Source organism: Perca flavescens, chromosome 3 (assembly GCF_004354835.1).
Source record: "Perca flavescens isolate YP-PL-M2 chromosome 3, PFLA_1.0, whole genome shotgun sequence".
In the NCBI taxonomy this organism is placed as follows: domain Eukaryota; kingdom Metazoa; phylum Chordata; class Actinopteri; order Perciformes; family Percidae; genus Perca; species Perca flavescens.
The window spans coordinates 17,639,033-17,664,103 of NC_041333.1; the positions used below are offsets into that span (position 1 = coordinate 17,639,033).

The window sequence follows — 25,071 nt, forward strand, 5'->3', positions numbered from 1 at the left end:
GGCCTGGGCACAATGAATCATACTGCCTGCTGTCTTTCCATGACAACCGTTGCTCATTCTCCATCACAACGCTGTGAGAAATAACCCATTCTTTCTAAAGTTGAAAATGTTTGCCAAATACTACTAATGCATGGTCATTAGTTGGCATGAAGACATCAGGATTTGGAGCATTCGCTCAGCTGATTCAGAGAAAAAGAAGTAGACAGGCTACTTTGTACTGATAAATTGCTTTCAGACTTTTCCAACCGAGTGGGAGTGGAATCGAACATAATAGCAGCATCAGTCTGCCAGTGGATAAATAATAAATAATACGACTGCACAATATTCACACATGAGGATGAACTTGTGTCTCAAAATGGTATTGCCAAGCCAGTCATTCACATTGCTGGTTTTTATTTTTTATCCACCATAATTTTTCTCATTTGGCATCTGCCACTCCCTTACCCACTGAGCCATGTCCATTTTCATCAATCTGAGTGCTCCAGTGACAGGTTCTCCACACTGACTCCATTTTATGCTTTGTGGATGTCCTGTAATCATACTGACATTGGTGCAACCCTTTTGTAAACAACTTCTGTGCTTTCAATTTATCTGATGTCATTCTGCAGCTACTGGCAAAACTCAGCTGGTGCTAATGTTTTAACAATAGCAGGAGGGAAATATTGTGCTGTGCTTCCATTGGATCTTTAATACTTCATGTCAACATCTGCAGCATTTCGACCATCTGCAATCTCTATGTTTTTGTGCCAAATATTTCTTTTTTTTCTTTCATCCGTTATACAAGCTCAAGCATGTCACACATGGCATCTTTGCATCTTTTTGTTAGTTAAGTGGAGAAACACTGCTCTCCAAACTACTTTTGCAGCTGTTATCATTGCAGTTAGGAAAAAATAAGATAAAATATAATTTATAATATAAAGTGTTTTTACTTTTACTTTACAAGGTGAAAACCTTGTATGCCAAAAAAACATTGCTTTTCAGGAAATGGAAAAAAGGTCATTTGAAAACCATCATATTGAGCTTTTACCTTCAACATGGAGATAAAATCTCCTTGTCGCTATTCAAATATTTGTAAAACCCACAGACAGACATAAAGGGTGACCAATAGCATTGATTTAGGAAAATAAAATAAAATGACAAAATATGGAAATACAAGGTTTCTGCCTGACAGCGATGTTATTATTTGTGTGATCTTGGGTTTAATTTGATTGGGTTGAATAGTGTCAGTAAAAGAGGCTGTTAAAGGTTACAGCTGCCATTCCTGAGTGTTTCTGCATAAACCTCAGCAGATTCTGTAGCTCCTAAAGCCTCTATGGTACTGCATCAGCTAGTTGTGTATTTGCACTTGGCTAGCTGTTGTTTTTAAAGCTGCGTGGCATTGCAGTTGTGCCAGGTAATAAGCTGAAGTGGAGCAGAAATTAAATAGAGAGACACACAGCCAAACACAGTAAACGGTAAAACAAATGCACCCACCTTCCCAAGAGTCCTGTCTCACAGACTTGCTGTATAAGACCCTGCTCATTATTCCCCTGAGTGAAATGAGCCTCCAGTCATAACCCAGATCATAAATATATACTGTATTTAGATACACTTGATATAAAAACACGCCTTGCGTGAACCAAGACATGCAAGACGAAATGTAAAGTGCACACAAGAGAATCCATGATATGGCAACACTTGGCTATTACACATACAACCAGCGATTATTATCTGAGACAGCTGTCATCACCCTGCCTTTCTCATCCACAATCACAGTGCAGTGTATTCTGGGACTCAGACTTACAGTAGATGCTCTCTCTTTTTTCCTCTGTCTTTTCTTTTTTGTTTAATACAATAGACTGACCACTGGTCCTTGTATAGGTTATATTGATGTTCCATGATGAAGTATTTGAACCTTGCTTTACAGTTCATCTTACATCCACATCGATCCATTTCATAGGACGACACTGGTGGATTGGTATTTAAAAATCCATTGACTGAAATGTTTTATCATCCGTCATTACCACGTTGCTCATATTGGTGTAATGGTGTGATTATGTGATAATTACATGACCTTGCTTCTGTGAGAGCAACAGCAGAAGCTTTATTCTCAGATGTCCTGTGTCTCTCAACCAATAAGGCAAAGGGTGGTCTGCCAGGAAATGCTGTCAGAAACCATAAAGAAGAACTGTAAGACTACAGCTTTCTAATTACCATCTCGTTATCCCATGTTGCCTTTCACTCTTTGTCATCAGCCCTCGCAGGTTCTTTGTACAAGGAAGTTGGAAAACAATGGCAGTCTATGGCTTTTACGTTCACAGGCCCAGAGAGACTCTACTAAAGGCTTCCTTTTATTTACAAGAACTGTGATTTCTACAGCAATTATCATAATTGTTGACTGTCAACAATTATGACATTGAATTATATCTTTATGGTTTTAACTATTTTCCTTGTTGACCCCCAGTGACAACACGAAATGTATAAACTGCAGACTAAATATGCGTTAACTGAAATGACTTCACATGATAATGACTTTACTATTACAATTTACAGGCCAGTAGAGTCGGGTTAGCATTCAGCCTCAGATTAATGAGACTTTACACATCAATCCACTTACACACAGTATGATAGGTGTGTGTGGGTTATAATTACATTATGTGGCATCCGGGAAACCAGTTTCTTGTCTCCAGGTCTTCCGTGAGCGAGGCTTTCTAATTATGTAAGATCGCACCTCCGTTTCCTTCGGTACTGCACACTACAGGACTTGCGGATGAGATAGATTAAAGTGTGGAACTAGCAATTCCATTTGCCATGCAGTCAGACAGGCAGACAGATTGGCTGTGGTATAGTTCGCAGTCATGCTGCTCCAAGTGAATAAAACAGCTATTAGACAAGCATGACGCACAGCATTTTCATCTGCTGACATACACAAGTGCATGGGCGTTTAGGCACACACAGGTACATGCACACACATTCACACCCTCAAAAATAAACAGGCAAATATCTGACACTAAAATAGCTGTCTAGTGTTTCTGCTAATTAACGTCAAAGCAACCATCAAATAAATGAGAGATGTTGTTTATCGAATGTTAAAAATACCAAATATATATATTACATAGATAAAAAAAAAAGGAAATCGCAATAGGAAACAAGCCCTTCTAATGATGTCTTTGAAATGAAAGGGACAAGCCGTTTGCATCTGGATGAGTAGATTTCAAAATCTGTGATTTTTGACTGCGTAGGATGTGTTTGTGTGCAGTACAGTATATCCTCCTTTGATAAAAGTGAAGACTGACCTTTTTGGTAAAAATAAAATGGACAATGTAAAGTTACATAACCTTGAAAATACCCACATGTCACCTTTGAAAGAGAAAAAAACAACTTTTATTTTAATCACCATCCTCAGTCCCTTTAGCCTCCCTCAGTGAAAAGAGGGCAACATGTACAACCCCATTAAACTAAAAGGCAGACGAATGGAAGTGGTGAGAGAGGACAGCCCTTTACTTTTTCAAATTGCAAAGTCCATGATCTTCACATTTACTGTTCTCTATGTCTCATATAAATTGAGGTCTCTATTTGAATTGCAGCCTTTGGTTGAGCTGTATACTTTCAGTTTAAATCAGACACAGGTTTTCCAAGTATTAACCGTAAGATTTATGTTTTATACATGAACCAATTAATTAAATCTGGTATATTAAAGCAGAGTCAATTTCCCACATTAGAGTTTGATTAGCTCATGAGTTGTTATTTTGTGTTTTTAAAAGGCATCCAAGTGCATGGTCTGGCCCATGTGGCTTCTTCATTGATGCTTTTAGCCCTTTACAAACCTGCATTAGTACACAGCTCTGTATCTGTGTGTTGGCATGTTTTCAGGAAAAACAAATCTGATCCCTCCTGAACACATGATAGGGTGGACTAATCAGCCAGCTACAACAAAACAAGCAGACCTCTAATGAAGTTGCTAAAGTAGAAGTCGATGCCAGGATATGTGGAAAGGAGCATTTCCAACGAATAATCCAAAGGCCCGATATGCAGCTTGCTAAAAAATAGAGCACTTGAGGTGATCTGTCTTCAAATCACTACTTCCAGGTTAAAATTCATTTGTGTACCACTTGTCCAATGATCTCTGAATCCCAGTTAGATTACAGACCTAATATACCTCAACATGAATTATACAGGGTCACTCAAAATGAAATGATCAAACATAATGTGTATTATTACATGTAATTATTTAAAGTGCTCATATTATGCTTTGGGACTTTGTTCCCTTTACTTTATTGTGTTATATATCTCTTTTGTGCACATTATAGGTTTACAAAGAAAAAAAGCCCAAAGTCCACCCCAAAGGGACTTACCATCCAGCCTTTACTTCCCTGACAAACGCGCATCATTTTGAGTCACTTCGTAACACACGTTATAGCTGCTAGCACGGCACACCCTCATACTCTGCTTCTGACTGGGTAATAGTGCTGACCTAGGTACTGCGCATGTGCGACTCCCAACAAAGATGGTACAGAAGTGAGATGCCTCACTCTGTGGCTAAAACAGAGAGCTCAACACACAGGGTTTAAAGAGGAGCTGCAGCAATGTGCAGTACAACAAAAATATGGTGTTTTTTTTTTTTTTTATTAAACCACGTAAACCTACAATTATGAACCTGAAAATGAGTATAATATAAGGTATTTAAGTCCTTAATGGGACTCTGGATAGAGGCTTTTAAACAGACTGTCTACTCTTATCACATGCTTGTTCACATTTTTGCATATTTTCACAACCTACAAGGTAGATTAATGTATCATCAAAGAAGATACTGACAGGGTGGGATGTGAGAATGCCGCCAAGAGATCTTAAAAATATTTGACAAGACTCTTGGAGCATCCTGGGCTTACATGTATTTTGAGCTTTGGAAACAGACTTTTACATGTACCATCTGTGAACAAGGATTTAGAGGGTGATATATTTCCCTGAGGGTAGGGTAATTGATGTAATTTAAAGAAAAAAGTTGATTGCCCATATGATTACAAAGTTAAATAGATACAATTTAAGAATATCATATAAAACAGAAGAACAAAGAGGAAAAGGTCTTGAATAAAACATATGCTCAGTCTATTCATGGCAAAAGTCCTCAGTGTATACTTTCAGTAGATAGATAAGTGATTTATTTTACCAGCGGAAACCTGAAACAAGTACTGTATGAATAGAAACAGGTCAAACATCCATATGTCTGTCCCTGTAATACTTTCACAGTTTATGTCTGAAATATGCGATAAAAATATGCGTTTATTTGATCAAATACCAAGTCCCTCTGAACTCCACTTTCCGTATAAGATAATGGCTTTCCCCACAATCAAAGTTGGAGAGCACATTACAATTAATTACCTTGTACAGTAGGTGAAGCGCTAGTTCATTTGATCTGCATTTAGCACTTGGTGTGATGGAATGTGAAATGCAGCCATCTAGTTAATAGAGAAGCCAGCAGATCCTTCAAAACGATAATGAGTTTTTTACCCTTGGCTGCCACTTTTCAGGGACACTCCTAGCATCTTTGTCACAAAAAGCATCGCTCCCACAACGAGGCAATGCAAGCCTGTTTTTTTGGGACATCCCTCTTGTCTACAACAATAGGGCTCCATTGCTAATGTTCACAGAGCAGGACCCCTGACACAGCTTAAGGTCCAGATGCCTCGATTCTGACTTGCATTAAGCAGCAATTCTTCACTGCTCTCCCAAATCTTACACCTCACAAACCTCCCTGTCTCTTGTGATTTGTTCACTCAGAAGGAATAAGCAATGAGAAGGATAGGCAACTGCAGTAAGTGAAGTTATAAAGTTGTAAACACGTTTCCACTTTGGTGTAAATCACATGTTCAGATGGATCATTTCCAGCTCTAAATGCAGGACTCAAAATGACAGACATGTCAATGGCAGTGTTTGTATGTGTACAGTATGAGTGTGTATGTGCATCTACAAGAACAGGTGCACAGTTGTGTTTCTAACAAAGGCGAAAGAAATGCTTGCTCCAATTGCTCAAAACAATAAGGGCTCTCAATATTTTATACAGGACTGTTTTTCGTGAATGAAAACGTAGGCGAAGATTGTGCATAATGGTTTGATGCTGTTTTTCTTTAATGTTAAATTGTGTTATGATTAAAATCAGCCAGGGGTTTACATGTTTACATAAGGATAACATCTGTGGGAGATGCTTAAAAGCCCGATAAAAGCCTTTCCCTGTGTTACCTCAGAGGAATTCTCATTTCATACCTACTTTTCACTCAGCCTGTCGTCCACAGTCCACAACCCGCTACGCCTTAGCGTACCTCTGTGCTACTCATTGATTGGTTTAAAATGTAATGAATGGAGAAACAAAAGATAAAAACACAGGGACCCACAGAAGAAACATGACATGTCAACACAGCAATTATGAATTTTAAGAACAAAAGGCAGAGCGAGGTGGAAAATGTATAACAGCAGACACAAAACCTTTATTTCAATCTTATATTTCAAGACTTTGTTGCAGATATGCAAAGATTTATTGTACAAATGCATGATATGACATTTACAGTCTTTGGAGATTAGACTCCATCATTATTAAATTATATATAATTAGGGGGTTAGAAGGCCAGAAGCTGATCCCCCCCGATGGAGTCTAGACACTGATGGCGGTGTGAGGAACCCGAATATCGAACCGAGGAGCCGACGGCAGTCTGGTTGGAGGAGGAACCAGGAGCCGTGCAGGATGGAGACCGGAGGAGCAAGGGGAGGAGGAGGAGGGTTGTGTTCTTGGCCTGAAATGACAACAGAGCAGCAGAGAGAGACAGGTTTAAAACAGGGGTGTTGTGCTGTGATTAGCTTGTTCTGGTGTATCTCTGGTCTTTCTTCATCCTCTAACTTTCTTCTCTGTTCTTGAATGTGCATTAGCGACCGGAGCTTCTCCCAATTTAACAGACTGTTATGCTACCTGGCTAGCTAGCAGCTATAATGTTTCCCAACATGTTGTCCGGCTGTGTACATTTGTAAATGTAAAATTATTAGTGTTAGAAATTGTTTAAGTCACAAATTGTTGTGTGCTATGGTGTTTTATCCTGTTAAAGAGAGTTAGTTGTGAGTTATTAATTGTTGTGTTATAAAGTTACTACCATGAGTGAGAAGGATACGCAGTTAACAGGGCTCTCGTTCTCAATTCACTCACAGATTACTTCAGCCGTTGCGCTCGCTGCGGCAATGCACCGGTATTACAGTATAAGAAAAATTAATATCATATGGGAAATTAATACCGGTATACGGTATAAAGCAGTATACTGCCCAGTTTGTTATAACAGATATTCTCAGTTGTGGCTAATTGATTGATTTGTTTATTTCCGTGTCCTGCACCATATGGTACCCAGCCCATGTGGGCTTACAAGACACTGGACAGCAATAACAAAACATTCTTTTCCATAACAAAAAAATTGTCTCATGCTGGATACAGTGTTCTTTGTCTTAGTTGCCTTAGTTGCATTTTCTATATATCTTGCCAAGACACAAACCTCCTCAACAAAGAGCCAGCTCTGTATATTACCTTCAGACAACCAAAACAAATCGAGCTTCTTCAACTGAAGCTTAAGTAGTGTACCTTTTTTCATTTTGTCCAACAGAACATTGGTTGTTAAAATCTGCTCCACAATATGGCTATACAACATAGCTATTGAGCCTCATAGTTTGGCCTCCCACATACACGTTAAAAAAACAATAAAGTCAAATAATTTGTAATCATTTTGAAAGGTTTGTTTTTGTTTAATGGCAATTACTGATATTTTGGACCACTTGGGGCAGTGGAAACAAGCTGTAAACACAAGATTGATTTTATCATGTAGGTAGCGTTTGGTGGTGCTGCCTGCATCTGAAAATAATGCTGATAAGAGCAGTGCCAGTGAACCAAAACAGTAAAGCTGTGGGCCATAGAACCAAATAAGCTAAAAGACACTGAAGCGCACCATCAAGGTGAGGGCAACCACAATCATTTTCTGTGGGGTTTGTCACTTTGAGCAACCCCTTTTTCCACCAGTACATGTAGTCATTTGATCCATTGTTAATATAAAGATATTGTTTATAGCAGCTTTAGTCCATGGATGTAACACTACTATATTTGGGTGTAAGACATGGCAATGGACAAATTGCACATCAGAGGTCTAATATATTTAGTCATGATCTTGACAAGAAATTAAACTTGCTTTTGTGTAGACATTAATCACCATCACAGGGTATTCCTCTGGATTTGAAGTGTTGATCCTCAGAGAGAAGTCCAACGATGAATATTTATGAAGCTGGATTTTATATTTGAATTTAAAACTCTTAAACTTGTAAAGCCTGTACGTGATCAGGAGGGTGTCCGTTAAGTGCATAAAGAAATGGATGCCCTTTGTCCACAGATTTTCCATCAGACAGACACAAGTGCAACCTTGGATGAACTGTCACTGATACACTCTGCTTCTTTGCAAAGCATTTTAATTGGTTGTAGATATTGGCCTACTGTGACTCCCCGTGATGATAGCAGATGAGTGGATATGTCTCATCTTTGCAAGCTAGAGCTAGTTGTTGTTTATCCAACTGTGTGATCAGCAGGGAAAAGGTCACTTCAAACACGATCCAGCTCTGTATGCAGCTCTGCACGTCTGAAATGATTTAAGCTTAAAGTCACGAACGCTCAACCTGATTTTCTCTTTAATGAATAGTCTGCAGTACTTTTACATTTCAACCAAATTTTACTTAATTGTATTTATTGTGTCTTATTAATTTCACACTTTTGTGAGTACGTTACTATTTGGCAAATCTTTCATGGGCGCAACCCACATACTCAGCACTGCTGCTCATCCCACAAAGATAGATAGATAGATAGATAGATCTTTATTGTCATTGTATGCAATACAACAACATTCTGTTGGAGAAATCCTCTCCAAATAGCAGCATAGAGTAAAAAAAGATAAAATAAAGATAAAAATATAGCTACACCCATATACACATACACATCCATACATGCGTACGCATGTACATACATACATATGCATACAGAGTATGCATACATACAAGTACACGCACACATATACACATACACTAACACTACCATTAACACATTCTCAATGAATAGATAAAACGGCTAAAAACTGTCACAGCAGTTATTGCACACAATACGATTGCACTGAGGGAGTGAGAGATTTTTATGTTTGTATGCGTGGCTATATGTGTGATTTTTGTAATATGTTCACAGCTCTGGGGAAGAAGCTGTTTCGGAGTCTATTTGTACGTGTACTGGGGGTTCTCAGTCTGCCTGAGGGGAGGGTGGTGAACAGGGAGTGTCCGGGGTGCGATGTGTCCTGCCTGATGTTTGTGGCCCGTGTAAGATGACTGCTTGAGTATAGTTCACTCAGGTTTGGTAGGGGGGTGCCAATTATTCTCTCAGCCGTCTTGACAACCCGCTGCAGGTCCTTTCTGTCTGCTGCAGTGCAGCTGGAGTGCCACACGGTGCAGCAGTATGTCAGGGTGCTCTCAATTGTGCAGCGATAAAAGCGCATCAGGAGTTCCTGAGGGAGCCCATTGCGCTTCAGGGTCCTCAGGAAGAACATCCTCTGCTGGGCTTTTTTAATGGTATGGGAGGTGTTTTGGCTCCAGGTCAGGTCCTCTGCAATGTGCACTCCCAAGAACTTAAAGCTTGCCACCCTCTCCACCTCCTTCCCGTTGATACACAGTCCGTTGTGGTTTTTTTTGTTCCTTCTGTAGTCAATTATTATGTCTTTTGTCTTCTTGGTGTTGAGATTGAGGTCATTGTCGGTACACCAAGCTGACAGGGTCTGGACTTCTTTCCTGTAAGCTATTTCGTTATTGTCTGATATGAGTCCAACTATGGTTTTGTCATCAGCAAATTTGATGAGGGTGTTGGAGTTATGGGAGGAGGTGCAGTCGTGGGTGAAGAGTGAATAAAGGACTGGACTGAGGACACAGCCCTGGGGGACGCCGGTGTTGAGAATAATGCTAGAGGAGGTATGATGGCGGATCCTGACACGCTGGGGTCTATTAGTGAGGAAGTCTTTGATCCACCGGCAGAGAAGGTCTCCTAGACCCAGTGTTTGTAGTTTATTAGTCAATTTGTCTGGGTTGATGGAGTTGAAAGCAGAGCTGTAGTCAATAAATAGCATCCTAACATAGCTGTTGGGGGTTTCCAGGTGTGTGAGGGCTGTGTGCAGTGCTACGGAGATGGCGTCATCAGTGGATCTGTTGGTCCTGTATGCAAATTGATATTGATCAAAGTCAGGAGGGATGTGGGCCTTGATGTGGGGCAGTACCAGTCTCTCAAAGCATTTCATGATCACTGGCGTGAGTGCCACTGGCCGGTAATCATTCAGGCTTGTGATAGCTGAGGTTTTTGGTATTATAGTGGCGGTTTTCAAACAGGTGGGGACTATGGCTTGCTGTAGTGACAGGTTAAAAATGCGTGTGAATACTGGAGCGAGCTGGTCAGCGCATTCCTTCAGCACTTGTCCTGGAACCCCATCAGGCCCTGTTGCTTTATTACAGTTGATGTTGTGTAGTGCTCTCTTTACCTGGTAGGTCAGAAGAGAGGGTGGCTGGTCGCTCTCTAAGGAGGTGGTGCTTGTATGTGGGTCCGGTACCCTGTTGGAGCTGGAGCTGAAGTCCTCAAAGCGGGCGAAGAAGATGTTTAGCTGGTCTGGGAGAGAGGAGTCAGTTGAGGTGGTGTTACTGTTGCTCTGTTTATAGCCAGTAATGTTCTTTACACCCTGCCACATTGCACGAGGGTTGTTGTCATTGAAGTTGTCCTCAATGCGTTGTTTGTATTTCCGCTTAGCAGATGTGATGCCTCTGTGTAGGTTGGCCCTTGCCCTCCTGTACTCCTCCCTGTCCCCTGATCTCAGCGCTATGTCCCGTGCTCTGAGGGATCTGGCTGGTGATGTTTAGATGGTATGAAGCGTGTCTGACCTGTGTGTTTATTTATATATATATATATATATATATATATATATATATATATATATATATATATATATCCAGTGGGATCCATAGTCACTGGGTGCACGTCCGAAACAACAGTCTTTCAGACGCAAGATTTCTGTTCGCGTGTAGGTTATGGTTTTACTAAAGCCACTATCACAGAGGGAGCTCCGGGTCGCTGCGACTGTGCGCGCCGCCAAAAAGCATTGTTACCACAGAGAAATAATCTACCAAACACAGTTTATTAAAGTTTATTTAAGTTGAGGACCTTTGCGCTAACCCAGTTTAATTACGTTAACCTCCTGAGGCCGATGATGTCGTATATGACAGCAAACTACACGTTTTATGTAATATTCAATATCTTCAGACCAATGCAGTGTAGAGACTTACTTTTTTGTTTAGAAGCAGAGAGATGGTCAATTTAAGTGAGGTCTTTCGTGCGATTGTAGGCCTTCCAGAAACACTATAATCCAGCTTGGAACTACAGTGTCTTTGTACAACAAATCCATAATTATGGATCCGTAAATCAAGTTACATAATGTTTGATATCTCTGCATCACTTCCAGCCACCGTCATTCTGATTCTTTAGCATGAAGGCTAACAGCTGGGCCTTTCCAAAGAGGGCTACTAATGCACTGGGCAGTGATGTCTATGTGGATGTAGCCCAGCGCCTTTGCTGATGTACATCCTCAAATCCTGTCAGATCTATAGTCTTCTATTATATACACTATTACTATAGTATTAAATATATTCTGTAGCACCCAAAATGTGTTACTTTGCTGCTACATACACTAAACGTGGAACGAACGAGCAAAAAATAATGACAACAGCGTGAATGTAATAAATAATGCATAGATTCTCATTTGCACATTTGGTTAATATTATAAGGCGTGCACCCAGGGCGCATTAAACATGGATACATTTTATGTGACTTACAGACCCTTCCCAAAAAATTAGAATATCATGGAAAAGTTTATTTATTTCCACAATTCCATTCAAAACGTTAAACTTCCATAGATTATAGATTCAGGGCCCACAACTTAAATGATTTCAAGTATTTGGTTGTTTATTTGTACATAATTTGGACTTCCAGCTCATAAAACCCACGAAAACAGGATTTAAAAAAATTAGAATACAGTGAAGAAATCAGCCCAAATTTTACAGGGCATGAATGTTTTAAACTGAGTGTCACACACTACTCATCTGCTAAACTCAAAGCACCTGCACAGGTTTTCCCAGGTGTCATTCAGTTGCTTCACTTTGGTTCAATTGTCTCAGTTAGGATCAATATGGGGAAGACTGCAGACTTGACAAGTGGCCAGAAGACCATCATTGATACCCTCCATAGGATGCGTAAGCCACAAAAGTTCATAGCTAAGGAGGCTGGCTGTTCACAGAGTGCTGTGTCCAAGCATATCAATGGGAAGTCTAGTGGAAGGGAAAAATGTGGCATCAAACGGAGAAGATTCATGAATCTGGCAGAGATCCAGAAAGAGTGGAATGAGGCGGGAGTCACAGCTTCAAAAACCACCACATTCAGACTCATCCGGGAGATGGGCTACAACTATCGGGTTCCTCGGGTCAAACCGTTTCTGAGCCTGAGCCAATGTAGGAAGCGTCTTAACTGGGCCAAGGAGAAGAAGGACTGGACTGTTGGCCAGTGGTCCAAGGTCCTCTTTTGCGATGAAAGTAAAGTGTGCCTTTCATTCGGGAATCAAGGTCCAAGGGTTTTGAGGAAGATGGGTGAGGAACAGAACCCAAGCTGCTTGAGGTCCAGTGTGAAATATCCACAGTCAGTCATGATTTGGGGTGCAATGTCCAGTGCAGGTGTCAGTAAACTCTGCTTTCTTGAATCCAAGGTCACTGCATCAGTCTACCAGAAAGTTTTAGAGGACTTCATGATTCCTTCTGCTGAGGATCTGTATGGAGATGCAGATTTCATCTTCCAGCAGGACCTGGCCCCTCCCATACTGCCAGAAGCACCAAAACCTGGTTTGATGCCCATGCTATCACAGTGCTTGACTGGCCTGCCAACTCGCCAGACCTAAACCCCATTGATAATCTATGGGGTATTATCAAGAGGAAAATGAGGGGCACCAGACCCAAAAAAAAAAAAAGAGCTGACAGCAAGCATCAAGTCTGGGCTTCCATAACTCCCAGGCAATGCCACAGGCTGATTGCCTCAATGCCACGGTGCATCGAGGCAGTGATTAAGGCAAAGGGATTCCCTACCAAGTATTGAAGATTGACGTATCGTTTTGAAAGTACCATATTTTGATTGATTTGATGTGATCTTAATTTCTTTTTTTTTCTGCAAAAACTGAGAAGTAAATGGTGATTTCTTCACAGTATTCTAATTTTTTGAAATCCTGTTTTCGTGGGTTTTATGAGCTGGAAGTCCAAATTATGTATAAATAAACAACTAAATACTTGAAATAGTTTAAGTTGTGGGCCCTGAATCTATGATCTATGGAAGTTTAATGTTTTGAATGGAATCATGGAAATAAATAAACTTTTCCATGATATTCTAATTTTTTGGAAAGGGTCTGTATGTGACAGGGAAATGGACATAAAGTCATGTCAGGAGAAAGGCAGCTCTCTCAGCCAATATATATAATAACCTTTACCTGATAAAAAAAAGGGGGCCTTGTATGTAGTGTGTGTGTTTGTAGGCAGAGCTGCAAGTCATTCAGGCAGCCCTGGGTGTGTAAATGAGTGTGATTTGGCCTCCTGATGTCTCATAGTAGACAGGATATTGATAAAAGCGTATGGACTTTTCAGGGGGGAAAAAATCTAAATAGTTTTTTATTTGTTAGTTTTAGTTTATTTTTGTTTCCCCTGATTGCCAAGATTTGGGACAACAATTTTTATAAGCCAAACATCTTGTTCAATATTGTTCTCTGTGTGATAATGTTAATACATTTCATTAACATTCAATTTCTGTTTAGTTTTTTCTTTTGTCTTTATAGTCGTATAACAATTTATACATTCATATGACATCCCTGTAGCATACATAGTTGCAGCAAGCAAGTTTTCCTGTAAAAATAATGATGTATATATTTTGTGCATTACAGGGTTGAGGTTATACAAGCATTATTACACAAGGAAACAGACGACTGAAAGATTGGAAAGGCCCCAGAGGTTTAATTACAAAGGCTGCTTTCAAACATCTGCTGTTCATTTAATTGTGTTTTCCTTTTTTACTCTTGAGCATAAACCTATTTAGGTATGTTGTAGTTTGTATAAATGTTAGTTGTTCATGTAGCCAGGCTGAAACATAATTAAGTAGTTCATGTAAAATGTTTAAATGATTACATTTCAGTGATCTTGGAAATAGTACTTTTACTAATAACCAAGATGAGTATTAATGCATATAATTGTTGTGTCAAGCATCACATCTTCATGGAAAAATGTATGGTTAGACCATATGAGCCATATAAGTTAGACCATATAAATGTATAAGGTAGGCCATTTATTGACTACATATAAAAGCATTTACTGTATGTCATTCAGTTTCTTTCCTGTGTTGATAACTGAAAAATTATTGAACATTTGACATGTGCTGTTAAATGTCACAGGATACATTTAGGATAAAAAAACCCTTCTCTCCTCCTCTGTCTGAATTTATAATATACTATTAATTTTTTAATTATTATTAATGAATTAATTAATTATTAATTTACAAATATACCCCTCCATAGTTATCATGTAGTATGGAACGATTCAAATCCTTTTTAATATCTAGAGTCTTATTGTGATGGAATAACATTATTTTGCTGCATAAAAAATAAATAAAAAGGGTGTATTATCTACACCTAGTCCCTTTTTAAAATTGGCTTAGCTAAGCCAAATGCAAGACAGGCATCAATCTTTCTGATAATTATACAACAATACAACAAATCCATTAATGCATACAGAATGTGTATGAATCATTTCTCATTATAACATGTTGTCTCATCATTCTTCATTGCTTTTGTGGCAAAATGTTATAGGACACATTACTTAAATGGTGTAGCATCTCTGTAAAGCTGCTGCAGTGACTGGAGTTTCAAGTCTTTACACTGCCTCTGTGAAAGCTTAACAACCGACAGATGCTTTTGATTGCTTTTGCTGCAGTATGTTATGAATGTATATTTTTGTAAGATTTTAAAGCTTTCAAGCTTTCACTATACAGATCAGATATTTATGTTAAATAGCACTCAGCCTTTTAGAACAAAAGTAGATTTCAAACACTAAAAGCTGCTCTTAAAGTGTATGGATTTATTAATAACAGTACCTGCCATAGTAGGCACTCCAGATTATTGGAGAGCAGTGTGCACAAAATGTCACCTAAGTATTAGGGCTAATAAATCCATACACCTTGGAAACAGCTTTCAGTGGATTGAACTTTTATTGTAGAAAAAAAAGCCTTTAAAATACATGCCCTGTCCTCAGTTTTTTCAGATTGAATGATCGTTGGCCACATGGGCCTCCCTAGTTCTAATGAATGTGGAGGAAAAAAAACAGCAGTTACCAGTGTGGATGATTTATTTGTTGATGATTTTACTCACCCTCACAACCCATCACTCCTTTTGATTCCCTTCTTCTCAGCTGCCATCCTTGATGACCCTATGGAATGCAGCAGAGGAGAGCGCTTGGCCATCACACTGGCCAAAGACAGCATCAACAGGAGCAGTAACCGCTCCACCACTGGCAAACTGGAGGTGGACATCTTTGAACTGCTGAGAGACAGTGAATATGAGATGGGGGAAACAAGTAAGTAACACAGGGAAGAAATGCCTATGAATTGGTGTGGAAAAGAAAGTGTTGATGTGTGTGAAAGTTGATGTGGGTCTGTTGATCAATATATGTGTACATTGTGGTAGAATTTCAAGCTTACGAACTCATGCTATGTAAGTTGTATGTTGAGACAGTGGTACGCCAGGTCTCGTTCAACCAGGTCAGTAGAGTAGTAGTTCAACTCTCTGTCTCCATAGATGACGAGGGACATAACAGCTGTAATATAAGACAGTGCTACCTCAAGCGCTCCTATCCCACCAAGGTCATGCAGAAAGTTAACCCATACTCTCACACACACACACACACACACACACACACACACACACACACACACACACACACACACACACACACACTTTAGCATACTTCCCAGAGAGAGATAGACTCAAATAGGTTTTAGGTAAGCATATGTTTTACAGCGCCCGCAATTTCTTTGTTTACATCTAAGGTTAAGCTAAACTTAACTCCTCCAGCATGAGTTTAAATACACCGACAAGAAGAGAGGAACTCCAGAGTTGGGACGCCTCTACACGATAACACATTGTGGTTAAACTGTACTGTTTGTCTAATTTCTCCTTGATCGAGATTCGATTAAATGCTTCTGTTTAAGTCATTAACGTCTCCTGAACCTGCATGTATCCAGAAGTCAAGCTGCTCCTGAGTTTTTCTCTTAACATTCTTTAAGACTGAGAAAGGGTCCCTCATTTCAAAATCAGCAAGCCAAGTCTTATTTTCACTCTTATTTACAGTCTCTCACACTCAAGTACAGTTATTTCTGTCTGTCTGGTTTAACAATATTTTGGTCAAACAGAGGCAAACAAATGATTGAAAATAAATGACAGACTGCCATAGTACAGGAACGCAAAATGAGCTTTCCTATTTTGATAGCTGCAGAAATCAAATGGTGTGTTTGTATTTTGTTCTCTTATACATTGGCAACTTTCACACTGCTGTGGAAGGGCAGATCAAAACATTTTCTGTAAAAAAAGAGTGTAATGTAAAATTGTCTTAATGTTTGTCAAAACATAGATGGCCTTCAACAGAAAGGCTTATGCCTTTTAAAATTCCAGTAATTTGTCACACAGATGTGGCAAATGTACCTTGTTATCAATTGTATCAATGCCTCCACTTCACAGCTCCTCAGAACATCAGTGTACTGGTTAGTGACTTGTTGCCTCACACGTCAGTGTTTACTGGTTAGATATTTTACATTCTTTATGAAAACTATAACAAATCAATACAGCACAGTATGGGTCTGCAGAAAACAACCAATATAAACAGCTATGACAAGAAGTGTGAGGATTGATTTTCAATACAACACATTCCCACTTTCACAAACCTAGAGCCTCAGTGGTGCCGCTTAATCCATGGAAACACTGCTTCACTTACCACAACAACAAGAAACTGTATTACTTTCTCTGCCTGGTTTACTACAAACCCTTCCTAAATGTGGTTTCTCCTGTGTGTTTTGTGTTTGTGTTTTGTGTGTTTTGTGTGTGTGTGTGTGTGTGTGTGTGTGTAATTAGAGGAATGAATTGGATTAGGGACGGATCAGTGGCCACAGTTAGATGGAAATATCACAGAGGGGCCACTACCTGCCCAGAAAAGTCCTACCCCCACCTTTCAAGCACCCACTCCTGCCTGTGTAGTAAACAGCTCCTAAATGGATGACTCCCTTGACTGCTTGCCTCTTTTACAGGCAGGTAGTCTATATCGACGACGATTCATTTAGGGGATTGCTCCGGTGCCGCTAGATAATCCGCCGGATGTCCCTCATTTCGGCCGGATGTCCTTCACCTTCCACATTTCTTTGTGTTGACATTCTAAACTCTGGTCGATTAATGAGGACTATAGTTAACTAGCTAACTAGCTAGCTAGACTATCTGTCCAATATAAGTTTTCTGTTGTAAGACTAAAACAACTTTTGAACAAGCAGCAAAACAAGTTCCTTCCTGAGGCAATTTTTCTAGAGGCATCGTTATTGCGTCCAGCGCTTAGCACCACCTAAGACGATTGTGATTGGTTTAAAGAAATGCCAATAAACCAGAGCACGTTTTTCTCCCATCCTGGAGTGCTGTGTGGACTAGCCAGACCTTCCTCTGCAGCGCTGAGGAGGAAGGTCTGGCAATGCGGGACTAACCGTCAGTAAACTCAACATGACCGGACTTCTTTCACAGACCGTTATATATTGCGTATAAAGCCTTATTACACACGTACATGTTTGCTTTAGTGCTGCCATGGCCAACTGAGACAGTTTTAATCCCAAGAAATCTTAAACCATTAAGATCTGACAAGAAACTTGCAAACACCAAGACCTTCATTACCTGGATAAATTTAGTTGTGGTAGCTGCATTTTGTGTGTGTTTGAGTGTACACATGCATGTTCTGTGGCCGTCTTTTGATATTTCTTGTTTTTCTATATCTCGTGCTTTTTTTTAAATTGTATGTCTGTCCAATCGTCCGTCTTCTTGGAACCAGCAACACCTGTCAAGCATTTCACAAGTCAAACTCATTACAGCCATCTAATCATTCCAAGGATCCAATAGTTTGTATTGATCAGTGAAAATCAATGTCAAGCGGAGAAAATGGACTTACTTGCTTAACGACCTACCTTCTGACCATAATTTGTCCATGGTGAAAGGCACAGTACTATTCTGAAAATTATCAGCATTAATGGACACCTTGACACTGCCATCAATGTCCAGTGATGAATAAACTTAGGTGAGGAGCAAGAGTTTTGACAAAGACTTTTCACGCATATTCTCTGTCCTCCCACACATACTCACACAATGCTGGCTGTGCAGAGAAGAAGCACATCAAAGTGTCACAGAGGCCAGGAGCATGTTGGCTGGCAGTCAAATTGTTCAGCTTTATAATTTGGTGAAGCCATGCAAACAGGTGCAAATGTGTGTGTGTGTGTGTGTGTGTGTGTGTGTGTGTGTGTGTGTGTGTGCATGCACTGTAAATGTGTGCATACATGTGTATGTGGGTGTTTGTGTAAGTTGTCAGTGTGTTCATGTCTTACAGGCACCATGGGTGACTAAGGGATTACTTATTAATCATTCGATTCACTGCCTCTGGATTCACCACACAGGCTCGAAAACGGTCCCCCCTCCTGCCTTTTGCACACACGTAGCTGGTTAATGCTCTGCATTTGCCCCAATAACCGATGCCAAATTATCATCGCACACACTTACTTTGTGCACACATGCTCGCACATGAACAGTACATAGTGTCTGTACTTGTGTCTACCTCACATCATTGACTGAAGCACTTTAATTAGAAGCGCATATGGCCTTTGTAAAACTCCCATTTACTGAAATGTTTCCGTCTAATGATATGTTTTCGTCCCCAAAGGTAAAGCCTTTAAATCAGCCCTTGTAAATGTAGAATGTGAAAAACAAGATGAGATGTGTGTGTCACTTTTGCAAAGTCCGACGCAAGTGTCTTTGCTAGTTTAAGACCGAAAGTTGTAGTTTAAATAGCAAATGCACCTGCACCCATCTGTGCGCCCATGGGTGTGCTGGTCTTACACGGAGGTGTTTTCAGGTGCGTTCTTGGCGTATTGCTATCTTGAGGCAGTGGAAAGTGATTGTGCCATTGACCACCAAAAACCTGGTTTTAAGTCAATAACACAGCATGTCATTGTTATTGTAACAGCACATTAGTAAAATGTGTGAGCACACTATGCTTGGAACACACCGCCAAGGTACAAACGTGCCTGGCTTTTAAAGGGAATGGGAGATGACACTGATTGGTTTATTATGTTCAAATACCAGATTTTATGTTTAAGCCTCCTGATATTGTTTCCTGTCACCATTTCTGTCTCTGCATTTCTCACTGTCTGTCACTCTGTTTATCTGTCAGTGTTTCCATATGTGAAAGTCTGTTATATGAATATCAGTTCCTCCCAAAAGCTATTAAACTCTCATGGACAGGGTCCATAGGATTATTCTGTATGTGCATCACGTTGGGCATATTAAACACGGACAAATGCATTTGGCCTTGCGCGGGTTTCATTAACACATGTAGGTTCAGGTTCCCTTGTGACAGTAGAAGCGCTGGCTCAGGCCGCTATCTGTTTAGAGTTTAAAATAGTCAGCATGTGCATCCATTAACATCTGGCTGAGGAGGACCTTTTTTTAATGACTCAGATTCCTCACGAAAGCCTGTTCTGTGCTTTCCTGGATAGCACTGACTGACTTTCTCACTGTCTCTGTTCCCTTCTCAATCCTTATTTTCTTTGTTTTCTCTCAGTGTGCCAGATCATGTCGAAAGGGGTGGTGGCAGTCCTCGGTCCTTCTGCCAGTCCGGCCTCCAACTCCATCATCAGCAATATCTGTGGAGAGAAGGAGGTGAGTTTATGCACCAAACTGGCCTGCAGCCACGGGTTAGGCAGCGTGCTCACAGTGCGATCAGAAAAACACCGCTAGGAACAATGATGCTCATTAGCAGCTATGTGGTTTTTGTAAAATATTAAGGGGGAGTGAAATCCAACTTGTTAGTGAAAATGATGAAACACCTCAACAGTGTCATAACTCTCCATTGCAGTCCCCACTCCAATCTAAACACCGCTGGACATTTTATTTCCTCCATTCTCCCTCATTAGGTTGGAGCAGTTTGGGCTGTGGATGCTTGCTAGCCACTGTTTTGAGATTTGTGTAGAAACTTAATACAGATAAACAAAAGTAAAAGTCAAGACACATATTTTCTTTTCTGAACGTTGAAGAAAAACATGTTTTCCATAATTCAAACATGACTGAGTGGATTTGGCTTCAGAGCCCGAATGCGTGCAAACAGATCCCAGTTGGATGCTAATTGGCTTCTCTGAACTCTGACACAGTGTTTTTTTTATGACTGATATCAAGAGACAATTATACAAAACCATAAACTAGATCAAGCAGAAAGAAATATCTGTGATGTTTTTACTGCCATGCATTTGCGCGTTTACTAAATTTGATAGATTTGTTTTACATTTTGTAGAAGACTATTCAGATTATGAAAGTAAATACATCAATATTGATATCATCTATATTATCTACTGTGTAGAATACTGCCGCAGATTTTAAAAACTGCATGTCAGCTTTCTTTCAGTTCATTAATCATTCAGTTTTCAATTGTGTGTTACGCTATGCTCCCAGCTGTAATTGGATTTGGTCCGGAGAGAGGCTGCCTTTTTATCTGCGTGAATTTGATCAGCATGACTATTAGGAGACATCCCATTACCATCCTAGTCTCTATAATGTCCTCTGGTACAGTACAGCCCATCTTTCTAATGAATCATCTTTTCGTTGTAGTGGTAGGAAGACCTGGACTCCCTGCTGTTAAAAAATCTCTGGTGGCATTGAGTTGCGGGGCTGACTGCTTTGAAACACTGACTGTGATAATACCACCGTATCAATATTAAAGACTATGAGTTGTTAAATGATACATACAGTATAGTGACTACGCACGGCAGTAAGCGTGATCGGTCTGCGTACAGTAAACGCAAAGACTCTGCGTTACCTTATTTAACAGAAATCTTTGCATTTTCCTTTTATTCCTGACAATTTAATAAACAAAAATGTATATTATGCTTGAGCAAATTAAACCCCAATTAACAAAAGTGGTTCAAAAAAATAATATTAGTATTTATAAAAAACACTGGGAGTCATGTACAGACTGGAGATAAAGCTGAGATTGGCTCTCATATTCAAGTTCATGTTCTGCTCGATGATTGTGAATTGTCAAGCAGTAAAAGTGAATTGCTCTTAATCACATTTAGAAAGGATTTGAATTGCTATTTTTTTCTCTCAATTCTTATCATTTTAGGCGCCAACAATTCCTCTATGCATGAAAACCCCTGCAAGGAGTTAATAACAGTCCTAAAGATTCACAGTTTCCCCACATTGGCTCAAATTTCATCTTTACTTATCTATTCTTAATGCACATGTGAATAGGTGGGGCAATAATGTGGATGACATTTGGATTAGTCACAGATAGGAGGATTATAGGATCTTCTGTCGTCATGTTGAATTAGTGTTTGTACTTTCCCATGTATAACACTTCTTTTAGCAGTAATTTCCATCTAGCTGTGGCCAGCACTGTCACCAATGCTGTAGTCTGAATTGTGTTTAGTGTTGAACTCCTAATAAATCAGAACTGCTGCAATGCCTGGGGGAAAAAAATATGCAGTCTGTTATCACACATAACATGACAGCTTCATAGAAACATTTGCACTGGGCGTTTGATATGCCAGTTGGGTGTCCATCTTCATCTGCTCTGAAAATGCAATATTACATCATTCTTGGCAACCGTCTTCTCACAACTGCTCTAGATGGACTTGTTGTTAGTTCAAGACGTGGACTACTATTATTTCAAGGGTATGACACAGTTTTGTGCTGAGAGCTATTGTACTACTATCGTCAAGAGCTATTCAACTCTTTCCTTGTAGTTATTCTATTCTAATCCATGTTTTGTGAAACACTGACACAGATTTTTCTATGGTAGTAAAGTATAATTTTGAGTTTAACAATAACAATGTTATTGTGATAGAAACGTTTACCACAGTGGTACACCCTTTACCTTTATAATTCCATTTTATCATAGCTGCATAGCTTTTAGCTTGACCTTAAACTATCAAAAGTACCCATAACTAGCCATACTGTAGATAATTGCCCCCTTTGAGTGATATACTATTATATATTATTACACGGCTTTGTTGAATACTCGATTCTGATTAGTCAATTACGACATTCTGTTTCTGATTAGCAGACCGCTGCTATAAATATCAGTCCGTTGCTATAGATGCCGTTCTGATCATAGACTCTGGAGGACCATTTTGAAATCACCAAAATCATTTTGAAATCAATATTTTGTGCCAGATTATTGATTTCTAGCCATGTAATAAGCAGGATAATGTAGAGTGAGCGGGTCATTATTGTGAATTAAGCCCCTTCAGGGTGATTTAAGACCTGCATCACCCTGTTGTGGTTTAATTTGCAATAATGACCTGCTTGCTCTACATGGTCCCTTACATATATAATTGGATTACTCATTCATACTATGTAAGTAGCTTTTCCTGTTCCAGTTTGTTAGTTTTAACTATTTTAAATACAGTTTAGTGTAATGGAGTAGAAGAATAAACTAGTATAATATGGAAATACTCAAATAAAGTACCTTCAATTTGTACTTAAAGGTGCAATATGTAATATTGTATGTAATACTGGCAGTGTTGGGCAAGTTACTTCCAAAATGTAATACATTATAGATAACTAGTTACTGTCATTTGAAAGTAATTAGTTATATTACAATATTACTGTCTCTGAATTGTAATGCGTTACACTACTTTTGCATTACCTTTGAGTTACTTTCACCTAAATAACAGTGGAACTTTGACTTGGCAGCTCGCTTGTGAATTTCACCACTGGATCAATAAAGTCTCATCTTTATCCACTTTAATACATCACAGATTATTCATAATACTATATATAATACATAATACATACATACATAATAATTACAGTTGTATTGAAGTACGGCATTGTTGTAAAATGTTTGTTTAAAGCACTTGAATAAGAAATTCATGTTTAGTTTAAAACAGTCTAAAGGAAATTGTCAATTATAGTGTGATTAAAACTCACTATTTACATTATTTACAGTACTTGATTTACAGCTGATATGTGAAAAGGTCGACAACCTTATTTGTTTAACAGTAATTTAGTTTTACTGCGAACCGTCACAGTAAGTGCTTTTAATTTGAAGTAGCCTACACGGAAGTTGCCGGTTGTGTACCTTGTGCTCTTGCTAGCTTACTGAGATGCAACTGTTATGCATGTTGTTGATGCAACAAATACTGTTTATGGATGCAACATGTCCGTCAAGCTAAGTCACTTTCTTGTTTGTAAAACTGCATCTGTAATAATTATTACCGTTCATGACAGAAACATATTGAACAGTAAATGGTCACAGTAAAAGACAAGCCTTTTTGGTCGTCAAGCCATTCCACTACAGGCAGAGTTACTCTCCACGGCTGATAAACTGCAATGATATTTACGTGTAAGCAAGCCTAAACATTAATTCCCGACATGTTTAAATCTGTCAGCGGCTTGGACACACTGCTGTCCGAGCTGACGTACCGTCACCTGTTGGGACACAGATGTTATGAAATAATACTCACGGCTTTTTTTTTCCTGTGAACAAATGCTTCGCGGTGTTGGGAAATTCTTAAAAAATGTTGCGTTAAAATGTGTTGTAACTTGCGTTACTGAGATTGTAACGGGTAATAATATTACCGAAATTTAATTAGTAATGCGTTATATTACTGCCTTACAGCAAAAAGGAATACATTACTGTAATTGCGTTACTTTTGTAACGCGTTACTCCCAACACTGAATACTGGCAGCTAGCGGTTAAAATAGTTACTGCACTACCAATTCAAAATACTGGAGAGTCGTCTCCCCCGCCCCCTCCTGCAGCATTTACAACAATGTTGCTAGACGCTTTTCTCACATAGCCAGACATTACTCCACAGCACAGCAGAGTAGCTAACGTTAGATGCTAGTCTCACATAGCCAGACATTACTCCACAGCACAGCGGAGTAGATAACGGTAGATGCTAGTCTCACATAGCCAGACGTTACTCCACAGCACAGCGGAGTAGCTAACGTTAGATGCTGGCTATATTGACAGTCATAAAAGCCTGTGCTCACGCGGAGCTCTGTAACCAACTGACAGACACATTTTTTCGGCTTAAAATTACAGTATGACCCGCTAAAAACACAACAACCTCACTGTCCTCTCCACACGCCAGTCAGGCACACTTCCTCGGCTTAGAATTACAATACGAAACGCTAAAAATACCACTACCTTGCCGACGGAACACACTTCATTTAGAATTAGGCAACAATCGCTAAACACACTGCAATTTCACAGTCCTCTCTTTCCGATTTACAGCCCCCCTCTCGTGGCTTAAAATAACTCACTGTTGTCGGCTCCAGCTGCTGAACTACACGTTGTAAACAGCCATGGGCTGCATGCCTGGTCCTCCCGGTAACGTTAGCAGGGTTAGCATGGCGGCGTTAGCCAGGACCAGTCGGAATCACTTTACTGGCTGTCTCAATTGTTTTTGCGAGTAACCAACTCGGATACTCTAGCTATATAATTCAATGTGAGTACACAAATGTTGAAATGACAAAAAATGCCCATCCCTAGTAGCTGTGATAAATTAGCCTGAAGCTAATGTTTACCTGTTCAGGAGAAAATAAGCCAACTCTGCGTCCTTTTGGGATCCAAGCTGTCTCCATCTTTCAAATACATCTCCAATATTTACCAGGGGGTTGTTACGTCTCTGGT

The 25,071-nt window shown here is 39.6% G+C and overlaps 1 protein-coding gene across 1 annotated transcript in view; it reads left to right on the forward strand.

The window, feature by feature from the left end:
• The window catches only part of grik4 (glutamate receptor, ionotropic, kainate 4), a 327,233-nt gene that overhangs the window by 181,891 nt on the left and 120,271 nt on the right, over positions 1–25,071 (forward strand). The window contains exons 6-7 of the mRNA XM_028573124.1: positions 15,550–15,714; positions 19,996–20,093. Of these exons, the coding sequence (XP_028428925.1) occupies positions 15,550–15,714; positions 19,996–20,093 (263 nt within the window). The remainder of the gene's footprint in view (positions 1–15,549; positions 15,715–19,995; positions 20,094–25,071) is intronic.